We start from the raw sequence: 17,683 nt of genomic DNA on the forward strand, positions 1-17,683 counted from the left end.
GGGAACCCTACCCACCCCCCTCCACATGCTCCGGGGAGCGGAGGCCAAGGGCCGGGGGGAAGCTGGTCAGTTAGCGAAAAGCAGTGATCAGGGTTGGTTCGTACACCCCAACTCTGAAATTCGATAGAGGCTCGAGGGACTCCAGTTGATCCCAAAAGCTGGAAAGAAATTTCAAGGAGGCAGATTGAGAGCCTTAAGGCAAGTCTTACAGTCTCACAGAGGCACACACGGTGGTGACTGCGGTCCATCCGGATCCTGGGCCCTAAATGCCTCAAACCACCTCCTCCCTCGCTCTACTCTCCCCACCCAGACTACAGTTGCCCCCCACCTCCAACCCCCTAAAAATTAAACCAAAATCTGTCAGCTCTGCTCTAGATTTATGCTTGCCATTTGGCGAACTTGTGTTTCCCCTAAAAAAAAAAAAAAAAAGGCAATAACAACCAAAAGATGGCAAACACCCCCCCAAAAGACTCACCAAGTCTGTGGCAGGCTACCGTTCCTGGGGATCTAGGCCCAGCATCTCACACTGAAGAAACCAGCCAAGGTCCCCTTTCCCTGAGCCCTCTCTGCCTTTCCGCTCAGGATTTGGCTTTGGTTCTTTTTTGAAGATGAGGTTCCCATCTTGCCAACCCCTCTTCTCGGGGGAAAAAGCTCAGACCCAGCCTTAAAACTCTGCCCCAGCTTGGATGGTGTAGCTGGCGTGGAAGCCCAGGCCAGGCCGCTGCACCCCCGCCCCGGCTGCGGGCACAGGGGCGGACAAAAACACCAGTCTCCGGGAGTGATAAGAAAATGGAGAATACTGTATTTGCTTTAGAAAGTTTTTACATATAGATAAACACGCAGTTAAAGATAACAGTAAAAGCGCCCTACAGGGAGTGAGAGATATCTCCAAAAGCAGCTAAGAAATACTTGCAATAGCTTTTGCATAAGAATACTACGATCTCACTCTCCGCTTTCGCTAGCGACGGGGTCCCACTTCCTAACCCAGCCCGCCACTCCACGCCTTGACTGCCAAGTCGACGCCAGGAACACCGAGTGGGAGGGGAACCCCCAAAAGGAAAGAGACAGCGGAGCGGGGAGAGAGGGAGAAGGCGGGAGAGAAAGAAAAAGAGAGAGGAGAAAAAGCATATACAGGCAATTTCTACACATATATTACAAACTGGGAAAATGACCGATCATTAAGATATACATAATTCATATAAAATTTTGAAATAAAAATAAAAATCTGTTACAGTCATAACTATTCTTTTTTCCACATTTATAACCAGTACCCACACAGGCAGTGACAGAGTGGAGAGAAAAAGGTGCTTAACAAGAAAATGATTGTCTGCTGAACAAAAAACAGAAGATTGCATCTTGTTTGACCAATACTTGGACTTAAAAACAGAGAGAGAGGAAGAAAGCGAGAGAGGAAAAAAGAGAGAGAAAGCAACAAAAGGCGAGAAACATTTGCTATTTCCCTCTGAAGGAGTTCTTTTTTTTTTTTTTTCCCAACAAATTCCGAACGGAGATGGCGGGTTCTTTTTTTTTTTTTTTTTTTTCTCTTTTTTTGTCTGTTTTGCTTTTGTCGTCTTGTCGTGGTGGTGGTCGGGTTTTGTATAGTCGGCTCTTTTTAAATCGTTTTAAACTAGAGAGAGTATTTTCCCAGATACAAATAAATCGTCATGCAGGTGGGGTGCCGGGTCCGTGGGAACCGAAAGGAGAAGCCGTGCTTGTCCTAGAAAGTATACAATTGTCACCTCTTTTATGTTTTCTGCCCGCAGCATCAGCATTTGTGACTGTCTGTTGGCGTTGCGGTCCTTTGGGGTGGCCGTGGTGGTAGATGGTGGTTGGGAGCTGTTGATGGTTTGCGTTTAATTTGTTATTTTTCTCGGGTTTTATATATTTTTGGCTGGAGTGGACATGTGTGCATACTTGGGTGTGTGTATGATTATGTATCCTGATTTCGGTTTGTTCTGGGGATGGAGGAGGAAGAGGAGGAAGAGGAGGAGGGGGAGGAGGAGGAGGAGGGGAAGGAGGAGGGGGAGGAAGGGAGGAGGGCGGCCTTGGGTATCATACATCACATTCCGAGTCGCTGGAGGTTACCGAGAGGATGGAGGTGCCGGTGTCCGCGCGCTCCGTCAGGCTGGACACGCTGGTGGTGGGGCTGGCCGCCGTGGACGGCGACTCTGCCGAGCCGTGCGTGGGGCATCCGGGCTCGGCCAGCGAGCGCATGCCGCTGGGTCCGATGGCCTGGTGCTGGAGCCTGCGGGAAACAGAGAGCGGCGCCCACCCTGACACAGCTGCCCTAGCACACCCAGCTCTGCCCAGCTGCCTCCCTGAGCCCGCGCCGCCGGGAGCGGGGCCTGCCGCCACCCGTGCTCCTCTGCCTCCCGAACCCCGCGCCCTTCGCCACCGCCCCGACTCTGCTCTGTGCACTCATCACCCCTCCTCCGGGCACCCGGCGGCTCCGTGAACGTGGTGGAGCCTCCGCAGCCCGGCCTTGGCTCCGGTCTCCTCCTCCCCAGGGCTTTCTCGGCCCTCCCAAGGCTTCCCAAATCCGGAAGGGCCCGGGGGGAAGAGGTAGAATCTGAGGCCGGCCGCCTGCAGAGGCCCGGCGCCTGCTGCGATGGACTCCGAGCCCCGAGCCCTGAGCCCCGAAGGAGCCGAAGTCGGGCAGAGGCCCAGTATTTCTTCTTCCCTAGCCCCCGGGACTCTTCAGGCCAGCTGCCCCTGGAGCAGACAGGCCTCCTCAAAGCCTCCTGCCTTAGCTCCCCCAAACACAAATCCAGAGCTGCGGGTTGCTCACCCGCTGGCTTCGCTCTCTGGATCCCTGAGCAGAGCGCAGGATCGAGGGAGGAGAAAATGGGGAACCTGGGAGCAGAAAAGTGTGTGTGTGGTGGAGAGAGGAGGGACAGAGAAAGGGGGAGACACAGAAGGCAGGAGGGGAGTACAGAGCCACCTCCGTGCCGCCCCTTTCTCTGACCAGGCAGCTCCTGCCCCAGCCTAGTGTCTCTGAGTTCTCCCCACAAGGAGGCCTTAAGCCAGCCCTGGTCGCTCCCCCCATCAGGCAAAAAGTTGGCTCCACAGGCAAGGTGAGAGGGCCAAAGACTCAGGCCCGGGCCACCTAAACAAAAACACACTTACTCCCTCCAGGAACTCACATCCAGCCCTCAGTGCAGGCAGCTGTCAGCAGCTGGGGCCCTGCTCCCCACGGTGCACCAGGCCCAGTGCCTTCCCCGGGTGGGGCTGGGCCACAGGCTTTCCGTGGGGCTTTCACCCAACCTCCTCCCTTCCCCTTCTCCTCCCCACTGCTTTCCTCTTTCTCCTCCTCCTCTCTAGTTATTTTTTCTTTTCTACCCCCAGGCCCAGCTTGGCTGACAGGTCAAGCCCAATGCAACTTTGAGACTTTGTGGCCAACTTGCTAGCAGCAAGGCAGCTTCTGTTCCTGCCCAATTTAGTGGACCAAGGGGATGCTCCTTCGTCGGGGAAGGAAGGCAAGCACTCATGTATGTGTGCCAACACACACACACACACACACACACACACACACACGGCCTCTGCACTCCCATCCAGTCTCTCCTGCTCCAGGTCAGGCAACTTGTAATGCTTTGAGAAGGAGGCCTGCTGCTCGGTGGCCAATGGCCTTTTCCCTTTGTGGCAAGGACCCAGGTTCAGCTTCCACTCCCAGACATCCGTGGATCCCTCCCAGGGCTTTTGCAATGTGTAGAAATTAGAACCAGGTGGCAAGGAGCACTTTCCTTTCTTTTCGGTCTGTAGGCTCCAGAGGAGCCCCTGAGCTGAGGAGGCAGGCGCGGGCGCAGTGCAAGTCTAAGGCTCCCAGGGGCCCTGCCCCAGCGCTACTGGCATTCAGGACCTCACACACACACTCTCACCGCCCAGACGAAAGCCCCTCTCGGGCAAAGCAAAGGCAATCAATACACCCACCGCCCGCCCCTCTTCCGCGCGCCTCCGCAAGTGGAAACTTTTCTCCAACTGACCAGGAGGTCTTGGCTTCTCGCGCGCTCCGCAGCCGCTCGCCTCCCATCTGCTCGTTCTCTTTCCCCCTCCCCGACCCCTGAGTCGGTAGCCAGGCCGCGGGCCCCGCCACTGACCTGTTCTTAGCCGCCGCGGCGCGGTCGCGCTGCCTCCGGTTCTTAAACCAGTTGCCTACTTGTGTGGGAGTGAGGCCGGTGGCCTGCGCCAGTTCGCGTTTCTTGCTGGGGTTGGGGTAGGGGTCCTGCAGATACCACTCCCGCAGCAGGCTCCGAGTCCGCTCCTTGAAGCAATGCGTCTTCTGCTCGCCGTCCCAGATGGTGCGCGGCAGCGGGAACTTCTTGCGCACGCGGTACTTGTCCACGGGGCCGAGAGGGCGGCCGCGCAGCTTCTCGGCCTCCTGGTAGTGCGCCTCCAGCCACATGGCCTGCAGCTTGCCGTGAGACTCCTTGGTGAACTTGTGGTTCTCCAGGATGTGGTAGAGGTCGCGGAAGTTGCCCGTGTGGAAGGCGACCACAGCGCGCGCGCGCAGGATCGACTCGTGCTTGTTGATGGCCTCGCACGCCCCGGGGGCCACGGGCAGCGACCAGAGGAAGCGGCCCAGCCGCTCGATGTCGCCCGTCTCCTCCAGCGTCTCGCAGACGCTGGCCACCTGCTCCGGCGAGAAGTTGAGGGTGGGCAGCTGGAACATGGACAACTCTTCCGGGGGGGCCCTGGAGCCGCCGCCGCTGCCGCCGCCGCCTGCTCCGCCAGCACCGCCGCCTCCCGCACAGTTCCCGCCGCCGCCGCCGCCGCCTCCCGCGCCGCCGCCGCCTCCCGCACCGTTCCCGCCGCCGCTACTCGCCAGAAGTAGGGAGCGGTGGTGAGAATCGGCGAAGTTTGGCAACAAGAAGTGGGAGGAATAGAGGTCTAGGGGGGAGCGGAATACCATGGACTGACCTGAGAGGAGAGGAGAAAATTCAGGGAGAGGAAGAGAGAGGGGAGGAAGAGGAGGAGAGGGGCGATGAGGACCAGGAGGAGGGAGAGGAGAGGGGGGAGGAGGAGAAGGAAAGGAGGGGGAAGCAGGAGGAGGAGGGGGAGGAGGAAGGGCGTAAGGGACACCCACACCCCACACACATCCACACACACACACACCCGCGCAGCCACATAGAGAGGGAGGAAGGAGAGCGGCCCGGTGCGCGCGCGCAGAGAGAGAACCCGAGACAGAGAGAGGGAGAGGGTGAGAGAGCGAGAGCCAACCACCGCCGAGTCAAGATTCAGCGATTCCACAGCAATCGCCCTAATGACAACAGCCTCATAATATCTCCCCTAAATCCACAGTGAGTGCAGCATTGAAACATTTTGTTTCGCTTTTCTATTGGTCTGCGGCGTGTCGTTGTGGCGTTGCCACGGCAACCGCTGCCAATCACTGTCAGCCCTGCCAATCAATACCGAGAACGTAAGGACGGTTTTACCACTTAGCTAGAGTGGGGGGGAGGGGGAGAGGAGGGAAAGAAGGAGCAGGGGGAGAAAGAATTTTTTTTTTAAATCTTTGCAACTCTTAATCTCACCACTTCCCCCTCTTCTCTTCCTCTCTCTCTCCCCCTCTCTCGCTTCTTTTCACACTGTCTCTGAGCTCCTTCTTTTTCCCTCTTCCCCAAAGAAGTTGATCTAGAAAAGGCCATGGGCACAGAGTTGTTGAATGGGATGAGCAATTAAAGGGGGGATTTTGTTGGGAGGGAGAGGCTCCCCCACGCTGCAGGAAGGCCGAGGGGCCGGCCCCCAAGAGAGGCGAGGGCCAGGGAGCCGGCCCAGTTTGCACATGGTGTGCATGTCGGGCCGCCTGTTTCTGCCTATGTGAGCACTAATAGCGGCGAGGAAGAAAGGAGAGATGAGATCATGGGGCCCACCGCGCTCAGACCCTGGCCGGGAGGGTAGCTGCGCCCCAGGATCTCAGATTTTGGGGGGCATCTGCCACCTGGGAGCGGGAGCCCAGGACCTAGGGTACTGGAAGCCTCTCTGACCTCGACCACATTTACCCCAATTTCCTCTGCATTGCATCATGCTTCTCTTTAACTCTGCTCCCAGTCAAGGAGCCTTGGTTTCCCCTATTGCCTTATATTTTTAAATAGCAGTAGAAATAACAGTACGATTTCCATCTTAAAAGGCAACCTGCCTCTTTGTTTTCCCTCCAGATATCAGCTGCCTCTCTTGGAGCTATAGAGGAGGTTGGGTTGAGAAGCCTGGAAGCCCTCCCCCTCCTCACCCCCATGCCAGCTCTCCCCAAACTTTCCAAGGAGCCCTGGGTCTACCTACCAGCCCCAGAAGGTCAGTCAAACTTTGGAGGCTGCCCCCAAAGAAACAAATAGGCCTTAAAATTGCTCATTTGCGCATATCGTTAAAGGGGAAAAATAATAAAACCATCTAATTTTTCTAAGGAAAGTAACAAAACAAACCCTAAAACTAAACAAACCGTAAAAGGCCCAGAGCATGGAGAGAGCCCTCCCTCCCTCCCTCTGGCCACTGCAGCCCCCCAGGCAAGGCATGAGTATTTATTCTAAGGTATGTTGCTTTTAAGAAGATGTAATCGGCATCTTTAGCCAGGCCCTCCTTTGTGAGGCTTCTGTAACTATGGAAGTGTGATTTACACAGATTTGTCAGGGTCAGAGACAGCCTTTTCCCCGAGCACTGTGTATATTTAGACAGGACTTGGTTTGGTGTTAAAAAGTGTATATTTTGAATGAGTTCACACACAGTAGCCAACAATGCCCACATTGTCGGCCCGTGTACAACGTGTATTGAAAAGCATCGTCCAGACTTCAACTAATCTGCCCTCAATAAAGCTGAAATAATTATCCTAAGCTGCCTTTCCAGAAGAAAAATCATTGAGGAATTCAAAACTTTTTTTTTTTTTTTTAAAGATCTTTTCTACATTCCGATGCAGATCTGGGTGTGAGGCACCAAGTCCACACCACTTTGGAGATCTCAAAGAGGGAAGCCAGAGAGATTGTGAGAGAATTTAAATGGGAAACCTAACACGACCGAGGCTGTAAATGCCCCAGTCCCTAAACCCCGAGTTCTGGCTCTCCTTAGGCCCTGACTCCCCCAGTGCCAGGCCTCCAGGCCGGGAAATGCAAACTGCTTTGGAGGCTCCACAGCCGCAGGGAGGCTGGGGCGGGGTGAGGGCACTCCCCCCGCCCCAGCCTCCCCCACCCCCCCACCAGTCCACTCAGCCCCGCGGCCAGGGTCGCTGGTCCTGAACCTGCTGACTGAGGGCAGGAAAATATTCGCCCAAAGGGAAGACCAGCCAAGCACCACTTCATGGGGCTTCTTGTATCTCTCCCCTCTGTGTATCTTCCTTCCAGGCCTGGGTCCTTTTCTGCTCAGCTGCGAAGCTCTGGGCGGTCGTTCACTGCGGGCCCAGAAAGAGTCCCAAGGTTGGGACACAAAAACAGACACTTCATCTTTTCTTCCCGATCCCTTTCTCTTGTAGGGGAAGGATTATAGGCTGAGGGTGGGAGGGGGAAGGGGCAGGAGGAGGAAGCGGGGGAGGAAGGAATGAAAAAGGGGAGGGGAGTGGGTATTGTGCCGCGTGTGGGGGGAGAATTCCTAAGGGTGGGTTTCCGAATACTGCGTTCAACTTTTTTGAAAACAGCTCGTGACCCCGAAACTGCATCCCCTGGAGCCGAGGACCCAAGGCGCCGAGCGGGCGGGTGAACCCAGCCAGTCCCCTCCCAGTCCCCGCAACCCCCGCCTTTGGGTTGGGGCGACCCGGCCTCTCCCTGCCGCCGCCGGGCCAGCGGCGGCAGGAGGCTGGGCAGGTGCCGCGGGCTCTGCCGAAAGCGCTGAAATCGAAAACCGTCGCCGCTCTAGGAGAACTGAGGCAAGTGAGGCTGAGGCTCAGCTCGTCGACATCGCCGCCCCCAGCCTCGGCCCAGGAGCCTGCCGACCTGCCTGCACCCCTCCAGCTCCCGGGGTGGCCCCGGCTTGGGGGTGCAAAGCTGGGCGGAGGGCGGAGGCCAGGCGCGCAGCTTTGTGCGCCCGGCCAGGGCCGGGCGAGGCGGGGCGGGCGCGCAGCCCGGGGCTGTCAGAGCCTCCCCGCAGAGCCGAGCTCCGCGCCGCCCACCGAGCCCACCTCGCGGGCCGGCAGCTGCCAGAGCCTCTCCGCTCCGGCCCGAAGCACCAAGCCCGCCGCCCAGAGCCCGTAAGTTGAGAGTCCAGGATTCTGGGGGAGGGAGGCGGGGCGGCCGGTCCGCGGCGCGGATGGCTGGACTGGTTCCCGGCAGAGCTGGGAGCGCAGGCTCTGCAGGGTGCGGGCTAGGGGTGCTGACGGGGTTGGGGGGGGGGTGTGCAGCATCAGAGCGTCCCCTCCCAAGTTCTTGTCTTTGGGGAGGGGAGTTAGGAGCAGAAGGACCTCGGGTTCTGGGGCCCAGGCCGCCTGCCCCAGTGCTCTGGGGACCTGAAGCACTGGGCAGTAGAAGGCCAGGAGGTGAGCACCCTGGAAGGGGAGGCGTGCTGGGGGGCTCCTGCGCTCTGGGTGTTTCAGAGAGGGGAGATGGGGATGGATAGGTAAGCCAGCCAGGCCTCTAGGTCTCCTCTGCCCTCTGGCTGCTCTGACTGCGGGATCTGAGATTTGGCGCCGGAACAGGCCGAGGTCACAAAATTGTCACCATCGTTCCGGCTTTAATCCTGGTCCAGGCGATGGGAAAGACAGCAGTCCAGTTGATGGGGGTGGGGGGAAAAAGGGCATTTGGACTGGAGGATGTCCTTCTGTTACCAGGACCTGCTGGGCATTTATTTACAAATGTTAGCCCCAGCCCAGGCGGTCTCAACTCCATCAGAAACGGTGCCTAAAAGAATCCCACTCTCTCCTAGTTAGTTAGGGTTACTGGGAAAGCCAAGGAGTCTGGAAGCCTCTGAGAGAGGAAGACCCCAGCGCTGGGGCAGATACACCCACCGTGCCTGGCTCAGCCCCGTAAGGCCGATTCGTCCTGGGGGGCAACGCCCTTCCGGCCCCCAAGACTTCGGGAGGGTCGGGCCGGCTTGGCGGCCCGCGGTCTGGGCCTCCCCGCAAGCTGCAAACTGAGGCGCTTGGCGCCGGAGGCCGAGGAGGGCGCCGGGGAGCGCAGCAAGCAGGCGGGGAGGCCGAGAAGCCCTTCAAGGACCCCGATTACTTTCCTTTGAATGAAAAACAACAACAACAACAACAACTGCTCCCTTCCCGCGCCCCCGCATCCCCCCCCCCCTTAGCCTCCGGGGACCCGCGCTTGGCGCAATTGTCGCCCGGGACAGTAAACAGAGCTCAGTTGCCTCAACTTTCTCCGCACATAAAAGTTCCCGGCGTGCGGGGAAATTTGAATATTTGATCAGCCCCTTTGAGTGACCCTCATTAGCCTGGCGCCCTGCTAAGGCCCCAGCATTGCAAGAAAGCTGCTGGGCCCGGCATTTGTATGCCTTGTTAGCGCCGCTTAATGAAGCCTCCCCGACCGCTCAAAAGCGGCCTCCGGGCCGGCGGCGCGCACCTCTCGGCACCCGGCTCTGCCTAATGAGCCCCACCGCCTGCCGAAGGCCCCTCCGCCCCCCACATCCTCAAACAAGAGAAATTTGGCTCCGTCTTGGACCACCGCACCTCCCACTGCCAGGCCCAGGAGAGTGGGCACAAACTGAGCCTGGCTGGCTGTGGTGACCCAGCCCCAAGAGGAAGAGATGGGAGACTTGGGGGATGTGAGCCCTACGGGCTAGAGGGTGGTTTTGTGGCCTCAGGTTGTAGCCCATGGAGTGACACTGCCAACCTTTCCCAAGAGGGCCAAGTTCAAATCAATTAGTCACCCCAGGTCCTTAAAGAACTGCATCTGGACTAATGTTGGGGTGGCAGAGGGCAGATGCCCTGGGGAGGATCAGCTTTCCATCTTCCTCCGTCTTCAAGTTCCTTTGGACTCCACTGCCCAGGAGCTAGGTGCCCACTTTTTTGCAGATCCCTTTATGACAGCCAGACCTGGAGTGTTAGGGCTTGGGTTTGAGAAGTCATCAACACACTGCTCAAACTATCATTGTTCCCAACCACCATCCACAGACCTCAGGCACAAATGTTATGACTGTGACACTGGAAAAAGCCAGGTACCACAGCCCACCCTGTTCCTGCCCCCGCCCCACCCCTAGCCATCCTGGCTCTGGTCTCTCTTTAATCACACTTCCAGTCTTTAAGAGGCCTGAAGAAAGCCCTCTAGGCAAGAGGCTACCCTGTACAGGAACCAGCTGGCTCCTAGGGTAAGACTGAGACTAAACTAGGCTTGAGGAGGGAAAGGGAGCACTCTGGAAGGAAGGGAAACCAAAGCAACCTCTCCTTCCCCTTTACTTGGTGAGGCAGGTAACTTTGGTGACCAGGAAATAGCAGGAACCCCGTCAGTCCTCTGAAAGAGTGGCCTTTGTCATCTCTCTGCCCCCTCTCTCCTTTGCTGCCCTTTTCCCTGGATAGTTGTCATTCAAGATCCTTCTTTGCTCACCCAGCTTTTGGGGTTTTAAGGGTTATTTTGAGGGGGATTAGTGCAGAGCTTGGGAAGCAGGCTGCTCTCAGATTCATACTTGGGGCCTTCTGGGGGTGCCCCCTTATGCCCGCCCACAGTCCCTCAGACACACCTGGGCTGGTCAGGTTGGTAACCTCTGGACTCCATTCCAGGGCCACCTCTAGGAATGAGTGGCACCTAGCCAGCCCACATCCCCTGCCAAAAGGCCAGGTAGGCCCTGGGAGAGCAGAGCCTTCTGAGTCCATCTGGTTTGTTCCTCTTCTCTTTCTCCCCCCAGCTCAACTGGCATGCCCCGCCCTATTTCCATCCCACGAACTCCTAATTCCAGACCAAACTGACAATTTTTAGGACTCATCTCTGCCCTGGGCAAGGCAGTACCCAGGCCTTGATCCATGCAAAGGGCAAAGGTAGGAGATGGAAATCGAGGAGTGGACGCTGTTGGGGAGAAAAGGGGACCTGAGGCAGAGGATTTGACTCAGCTCTGTGGCCCCAAGGCCAGGCCCACCAACTGCTCAGGGGAGGAGGCGAGAGGAGGGGGCTAGGAGTCTGCGGGCATCGGTCGGGGCAGGAGGGACCTAAGGCGTCGGCGTGGGGGGCTAGATCCTGAGGAGAGGGGCGGGGAGGCGGGGGTCGGGGGAGCGCGCAGGGCGGAGGTGGGGGGGGTGCGCTCTTTAAGAGCCACACGGCTGGCAGGAGAAGCGCGCGGCCCGGTGCTGGTAGCGCATTGACCCCGAAGGGGATTTAGCGGGAAGGGAGCGGCCGGGCTCTGGGGGCTTTGTCCCGGGGCAACCAGAGAGGCCGAGATACAAGAATAAGGAGCAAGTGCGTCTTGAAAGGCCGCTCGGAGGCGGCAGCGCTGCTGCTCTTGACTTCTGAGCAGGGCTTAAGCCGAACTGCCTGTGCTGGGCCCTGAGCGCCGAGTCCGGGGGCTCCGACCCCCCCCCCCCCGCACCCCCGTCCCGGTCTCGGAGCCGAGGAGGCATGGGATGAGGGGGACACTGGGGTGGCAGAGGACCTAGCAAAGCTGCTTTCGGCTCTACAGCCGCCCGACCCTAACGCAGAGCTGTGAGCCTGAAGGGCCGCGCTGGACATGGCCAGAGAAAGACTTTTCTTTTTCCAACTTCGGCGTTTGGTTTTGTGTGTCCACCACGCGCAGCTCCGGAGCTGGCAGACCCCAAATGGATTCTCAACAGGTGGCCAAGTAAGTCCATTTAAGAATTCTGGCTATATCCTCAGCCCTACCTGGCCCCCTTCCCTTTCCCCTCCTCTTACCCCCGGCCGCCCCGAATTCCCCCAGCTCCTCCTTCGGGAGAGGGCGGGAGGAAGAAGTGGGGGAGGGGGTGATGAGCGCTCTCTCCCTGGGGGTCCTCGGGGGCTCCCAGCTGCAGCCCAGGACGGCTCCACCCAGTACCCTCGGGCCCCACCATCCTTAGGTCCGTTGTGGGCCCCGGTGCTCCAAGGTGTGTGTGTTGGTGGGGGAAGGCGCCACGGCACCTCAAGAGCATAATGGCCAGGAAGGGGATCGGGGGACCCCGCGGCCGCGCGGCCTTTGTGTGGGGGTTTGTGGCAGAAACCCAACCATGTACCCTCTTTTATGAGACCGAGATCCGGCCCTGGGGAGCCCGCGCCGGCTGCACAACAGCCGGCAGAAGAGCGTCTCAGCGGCCGGGAATGGGGAGGGGATGGGGATGCGGATGGGGAGAGGGTGGGGGAGGTGGAGAGGGCGGGGGGGGGGGGGAGGGAACAGAGAAAAGCAAAGGCAAGAAATCCGGGGCGACCGAGTGAAAAGTCGGAAAATGTCTTCTTCAGAGCGCGCGGGAAAGAGGCGAGCGCGCACACGGGTGCACATCCTCTCTCTCTCACACTCACACTCTTATACAGCACTCACACCCACTCCACACAGGTAGCCCACGCCCGCGGCCTTGGCAGTGCAGTGTCCCCAGCCCCGGCGCCCAAGCCCAGCCCTGAGGGAGTCGCCCTCCTACTCCCCCTCCCCTGCTGCTAAGAGCCCTTCCTCCGGGCCACGGTGGCCCCTAGACTAACTGGGGGAGCTGGGAGGGCCCCCAGGGCTGGGGCGCAGGGAGGATCTTACCTGCGGAAAGGTAAGGGAAGCCGGGAGCAGGAAGCAGCGGCGGATAAATATTCATTAGGAAGTGTAAGTGTCTCCTTTTAAACCGCGCGGCGCGCACTCTGGCTCCTATCTCTCCCTCCCTCTGTCCTCTTGTGAGGCTCTCTCCCCCTCTCGCTCAGTCTCCCCCCACCCCCCACCCTTTCCTGCGAAATGCCGGGTGGATCCCTGTCTAGCTAACCTGTAGGGAAGCCTGAGCCGCAGGCAGCGCCTCCACAGCTGTTTGCCTTCACTCCTGGGGTGCGCGTTCCCCATCCTTCCTCCCTCCTCTCGCCCAGCCCCTTACCCCCTCCTAAATTACTACATCATTAGCTTTATTTTCCGGTGGGGGGGGGTAGCGGCGCAGTCCGACGCACCTCCCCAAAGCAGGGCAAAAGCCGGCGCTATCTGAAGCTGACCCTACTCCATCTCCACCCCACCCAGTCTAGTTTCTTTTTTCCCCTTGTTTCATTCTCGCCTCCATCCTGTACCAGCTCAACTCCATCATCCCTCCCTCCCCCACCACCGCCAATCCAGATCCCTGACTGGGTCGGCAGTGAGACGCCAGGTCTGTAGGTCCAGCGCGCCGAGGCTGGGACTCCACTCCTTACTGGCTGTAGCGATAGCTCTTTGAGTTCCCCTTACCCACGTAGGCTTTCTAGGTTGATCCTGAGTGGGCATCTGGGCAGCTTGGACCTTATGGTCAGAATACTGGGGCTTACATCAAGGGCCTCACCTCGCCAGGCCTCAGGGCCCCTGGGCCTTGGCCTTTTGGCTGGGCCTGGGAAGCTGCATGAAGGGTGGGGGAGAGGCGGCTTCACTTTGTAGGAATGTTCAGGAGAGACAGACCGACGTACTGACCACGTCCTTTTACGAACAAACTGACCTGAAGTTAGCCACGAGTACGCATCTTTCTCTCTCACACTCACGAGAAAACACGTCTACAGGATTCCAGGAACGCAGTGGTCCCCGCAGGATCCCTGCGAGAGCAGCTTCGAGTCGCAGGGGTGCTACCCGCATCCCCATCCCCGCACGCCGGAAGCCAGCGCTCCCCCGGGCTTCAGAGACTGGAAGACGCGCGGGCCCGCAAGGAGGCTCCGGGCGGAGGGAAAAGTCTCAAGGCTTTCGCAGCACGACCCCGAGCCACCCTCCGTGGTACCCTTCTTTCTGCTCCAGGCCCCTAGGCCTCTCCAAGGGCTCTAAGGGATGGCGTGGCCCCAGGGTGCCTGGGCTTGGCCGGGGAGCACCCTCCTGAGGCCGCAGAACCCAGCACGCCGGCGGGGAAGGGAGGAGGGGCCGAGGGGGCGGGCCCAGGCCAGTTCCCAGTTACAAATACAGCCGCTCCCGGGAGGCCGAGGAGGAGAGTTTCGCCCCCAAACACGTACATCACTCACCCGAGGCGCCTTGTTTTCCACTCTTGGGTCCTGCAGTTTCCCCAGGATCCCGTGACGCACTGGGCCAGTTGGCCAGCGTGGTGGCGGGGTGTGCCCGAGAGTCTTGAGGAGAGCCCCCCTCCTCCCATGTGGCTTAGCCTGGCCTGGCCAAAATCCACCAGAAGAGAGAGCCCAGAGGCTGTCTCAACCCTTCCAAGGGGAGCAAGGTGCAGGATCGTTGGAGGATCGCCCTCCTCCTGGAAAGTTAAGAAGATGGGGAGATGAAGGTGTAAGAGAGGCCTAGAAGGCCCCGGGGCAGAAGGCCTTATTAACCTGGCACCCCACCTAAAGCCCCGGGTTTACACTTGCACACTTCCTTCTCCCCATGCAGACTCAGGAGGTCGCACATATCCGATATCAGGCTTGAGCTGAGTCACCTGACTCTACACAGAACATATATGCAGCTGTACCCGAATACGTACCCGAGAATTAGAGGAACACTAACAGCAGAATCGGAAGAAAAAAAGAAGTGTTCGCAGACAGAATTATTCCAACGCACGGGTGCACATCGAGTTGTCCAGATGCAGACAAAAGCTGTGGTGCCCACAAGGAATGACCCCAGCCACAGGCAGATGTGCAGGAAGCCACACACAGGGAGAGCCTGAAGGAGGATGCAGGACTCGGGGCCAAGGGCTTCCTGCTAGAGGGACGTTGGCTTCCAAGGGTGAAACTGTTAAGCCAACCAGTTAAAGGTTTCAGGTCAAGTCCTGGAGACTAGAAAGAGCACGACGTCCATCCAACGCTGATCCTTTTGCCTTCCACTAAGCTGGGCTTTAGACACTCAGAAGAGGGCAACCCAGGAAAGAATCATTTTGATTCGGGTTATTTATTTGTTACTATTGTTGGTTAAGGAGATTGTGTTCTGAAGAAGGATGGGTGGGGAGCATAGATGGATGCCCTAACTCAATGCTGGGAGATTCCTAATTCTTAATGGGAACATTCGGCTCCAACGAGGGTTCAAGAAGCCAGGGGCCCTTATTTTGCCTCTTTCTTGCCTTTCATTGCTAAATGCAGTCCTTAGAAACAACCTTCACCTAGCTCCACGCCCTCCTGTCCTCACTTCCATCCCAATCCCCTTTATATCAAATATGTCCACAAAAGAACACTCCCAAGCAAACTGAACTATTTTATTACACTAATTTTCTTTGTGGGATATTGGGGTATTCTCACCCCCTCCTACCCATTTCCAAACAGAAGCCACCATCCTGAGAGTTTCAAAGAGGGATTCCTCGAGTGGCTGTTCCAAAAGGCCTTAGCAAGTGCACAGGCTTGATGCTGCCTTCAGCTCCTTTTGCCTTCCAGACAGTAGCCACCACGGGTTTCCCCGCAGAAGAGGCAGGCACCCTGGATGCAAAGTCGCCCTTCTTTCCACTTCACCTCCCCCACCCCACCTCTCTCTCTGAAAGTCGAGGGTGCATTTGGGAAGATTCTTTTAGAGAAAAAGAGGGGGAGGGAAGAGGACTCTCTGGGCTAGCAAGTGGATGACTCCCCTCCAAGGGGCTGAGGAAGATTTCTCTTGTGAAGAGGAGATGAACCACTCCCTAAACAGGACAGGGGGACACTTTGAAGCAGATCCAGTTGCCCAAGAAATGTAGGATGAGGAGTGGGAAGTATGAGGAATTTCTTCCCTTTTGGAGGCTAACATGTGTGTCTCCCCCACCCCCAATCCTGGAAATTTTAGCAAGAGATGTTCTGGTAGATGTTTCGAACAATAAAGACTGAAAATCACCTGAGAGTCAATTAATATTCCTTGGAAGGGCAGTTTCTTCCGGGACCTTTTTCTTCCCCCAGGTCTGTTTTTCCTTTTTCCCTAATAAGAGTCCACCTGCTGTCACACCTCTGAAAGAGAGAGAAAGACGGAAATAAGGAGACCGGTACTCACAAACCCGAAGTGTAACTTCCATTCCCAGTAGCTGAGATTCTAGGATGCAAGGAAGACAACTCCTTTCCTTTGGGGCATTTCTTTCTCCCCTCTTTTGATAGCTTATTTAGAGCCTTTCCAATAATAAAAAATAATCAGCATTTTAGAGTCGGTGACTTCGGCTCTTACAAAGAAGTCTACAAGATTCTTCAGACTATGCTGGTCTGATTTATAAAACTGCGGGTACACAGCTAAGTTCATTGCAACATTTATCACTCAAGCAGAAAAGCAGCTCGTTTTCTCATAGCCCCAAATGCCCCGTGTACAGTCACTGGAGCGAATTTGTTTTTCTCCATTGTTTCCTAAAAGCCCTTATCACCTCTGTCCGAGCCACCAGACTCAGGGCCAAACCATGGAGGTTTGTGACCTCTGGAGCGGGGTGCACTGTGCGGATCAAGTTTTTTGCTGTGAGCATTCTTTAAAATTGTGAGTTCACACTCTCTTTTTGGCCCTAAATGAGCAGAGTAGACTTGTCCGCGACTTCATCACCAGAAACTCGCCGCCCAGATAGAAGCTAACCACTTCCGCTGCCAGGGGCAAAGGGCTGAACTTTGCTGCCCGGTCCAGTGCTTGGGCGGGAAAGTGAGGGGGGACGGCGGTGGGCTATGCGGGTGGGAGAGGGGCAACCGTTACCTTCAACAATACACTAAATATCCAGATACTACTTTAATCCTTTCCATTAACAGTGTCAATGCGCTAGAAAGGCCGTCTCACCTCTAAAGGCGTCTTTACCCCCGGAGGGCCCAGGCTTCCAGCCACAGCCCAATAAATAACACTGGGCCAGCGCGCCGAGAGGAGGTGCTCCGACGGCAAAAATCCCATACATTTTTAACTACAGTGATTACTAAATTAATAGCAGGCACTAAGACAGATGTCAAAACGTCTTGAAAATGTTTATCTGTGAATAATTGAGAAGGTGGTGGGACGCATTATCTGATTGTGTAATGAAATATGTATGAGGAACAGCTGTTTGCAATAGTCCCCTCCCGCCGCCTCCTCAGCCGGGGCCCTTCTCTTGGAAGCAGGAGCCTCGGCGAAGTTGGTCGCCCACTTCCATCCTTTTGGAAGCCCGCTTGGCCCCTCCGGGTCGGCTGGCAGAGCTGCAGTTCCACCGAGCCCCGGGGTCATCCCATTTCTTGACGTAGGACATCAGCGTGGAGTCACCTCTTGGCCTCGCTCTTTGGGCTTCGGTGGCAGGGTGAGGCTTGGCCTGCGCGGCCCAAGGAGAACCCCGTATCGGGCGGCGCCAGAGGCCCGGGGCCCTGGCTTGCGCCCCCAGAGCGGCGAAGCGGGCTCCGAAGCGAAGGCCCGGGGTCACCGCGGGGTGATGAGGCTCCCGAGGGGGCTTTGTTCCGCGCCGCGGCCACACTGCGCATTTCCTTCCAGCCCCAGCCGGTCCCCACCCCAAGCCTGCGCGCCAGCCCTATTTGTTTTTCCAGCCCCCGCGCCCTCCACCCAGGCACGCAAACAGCCCTCGGGCGGCGTCAGCGGCCCGAGGCTTTGGCCCGAGGCAGGCCCGAGTCCCACTGGGGCCAGCGTGGCGAGCTCCAGGCGCGCAGGACGCGGAGTTCGGGGAGAAGGAGCTCGGGGCCTTTCTGGAGTTCTGGGGCAGGGGTCGGCCGGACTGGGGAGGTGGCCGAATGGGGTGCCTGGCCTCGGCAGTCTGCCAAGCCCCAAGTCCTGGGCTCTGAAGGGCGCGGGTGGCCTGCGCCGACGCCCACCCCTCTGCAGCCCGGCCCCCGGC

General features: G+C 57.8%; 1 protein-coding gene and 1 long non-coding RNA gene across 3 annotated transcripts; one reads left to right on the plus strand and one right to left on the minus strand.

The window, feature by feature from the left end:
- Nucleotides 1–779: 779 nt before the first annotated feature.
- On the minus strand, nt 780–12,694 carry SIX3 (SIX homeobox 3). Of its 2 annotated transcripts, XM_047782153.1 has the most exons (4): nt 12,571–12,694; nt 4,095–4,914; nt 2,086–2,245; nt 780–1,717 (listed from the first exon to the last, which is right to left on the minus strand). In XM_047782153.1, exons 1-4 carry the CDS (start codon nt 12,623–12,625, stop codon nt 1,628–1,630), a joined length of 1,125 nt encoding a protein of 374 aa, XP_047638109.1. In that variant the 5' UTR covers nt 12,626–12,694; the 3' UTR covers nt 780–1,627. The 2 variants fall into 2 exon arrangements, with proteins under 2 accessions (XP_047638109.1, XP_047638110.1); XM_047782154.1 differs by having other exon boundaries at nt 780–2,245; nt 12,571–12,693.
- LOC125128105 (uncharacterized) lies at nt 5,136–15,746 on the plus strand. The gene is made up of 5 exons (XR_007135135.1): nt 5,136–5,294; nt 6,150–6,282; nt 7,610–8,158; nt 11,521–11,679; nt 13,533–15,746. It is a non-coding gene; the product is annotated as an uncharacterized LOC125128105 (long non-coding RNA).
- Nucleotides 15,747–17,683: the final 1,937 nt, after the last annotated feature.

Source organism: Phacochoerus africanus, chromosome 5, assembly GCF_016906955.1.
Source record: "Phacochoerus africanus isolate WHEZ1 chromosome 5, ROS_Pafr_v1, whole genome shotgun sequence".
In the NCBI taxonomy this organism is placed as follows: Eukaryota; Metazoa; Chordata; class Mammalia; order Artiodactyla; family Suidae; genus Phacochoerus; species Phacochoerus africanus.

Bases quoted from the DNA above. Each gene is read 5' to 3' on its own strand.
- SIX3 (XM_047782153.1), bottom strand. From the start codon at position 12,625: ATGAATATTTATCCGCCGCTGCTTCCTGCTCCCGGCTTCCCTTACCTT. The intron at 4,915-12,570 runs GTAAGATCCTCC...CTCTCCTCTCAG, and splicing joins CTTCCCTTACCTTTCCGCAG to GTCAGTCCATGGTATTCCGC. The intron at 2,246-4,094 runs GTCAGTGGCGGG...TGTTTCCCGCAG, and splicing joins GCCGCGGCGGCTAAGAACAG to GCTCCAGCACCAGGCCATCG.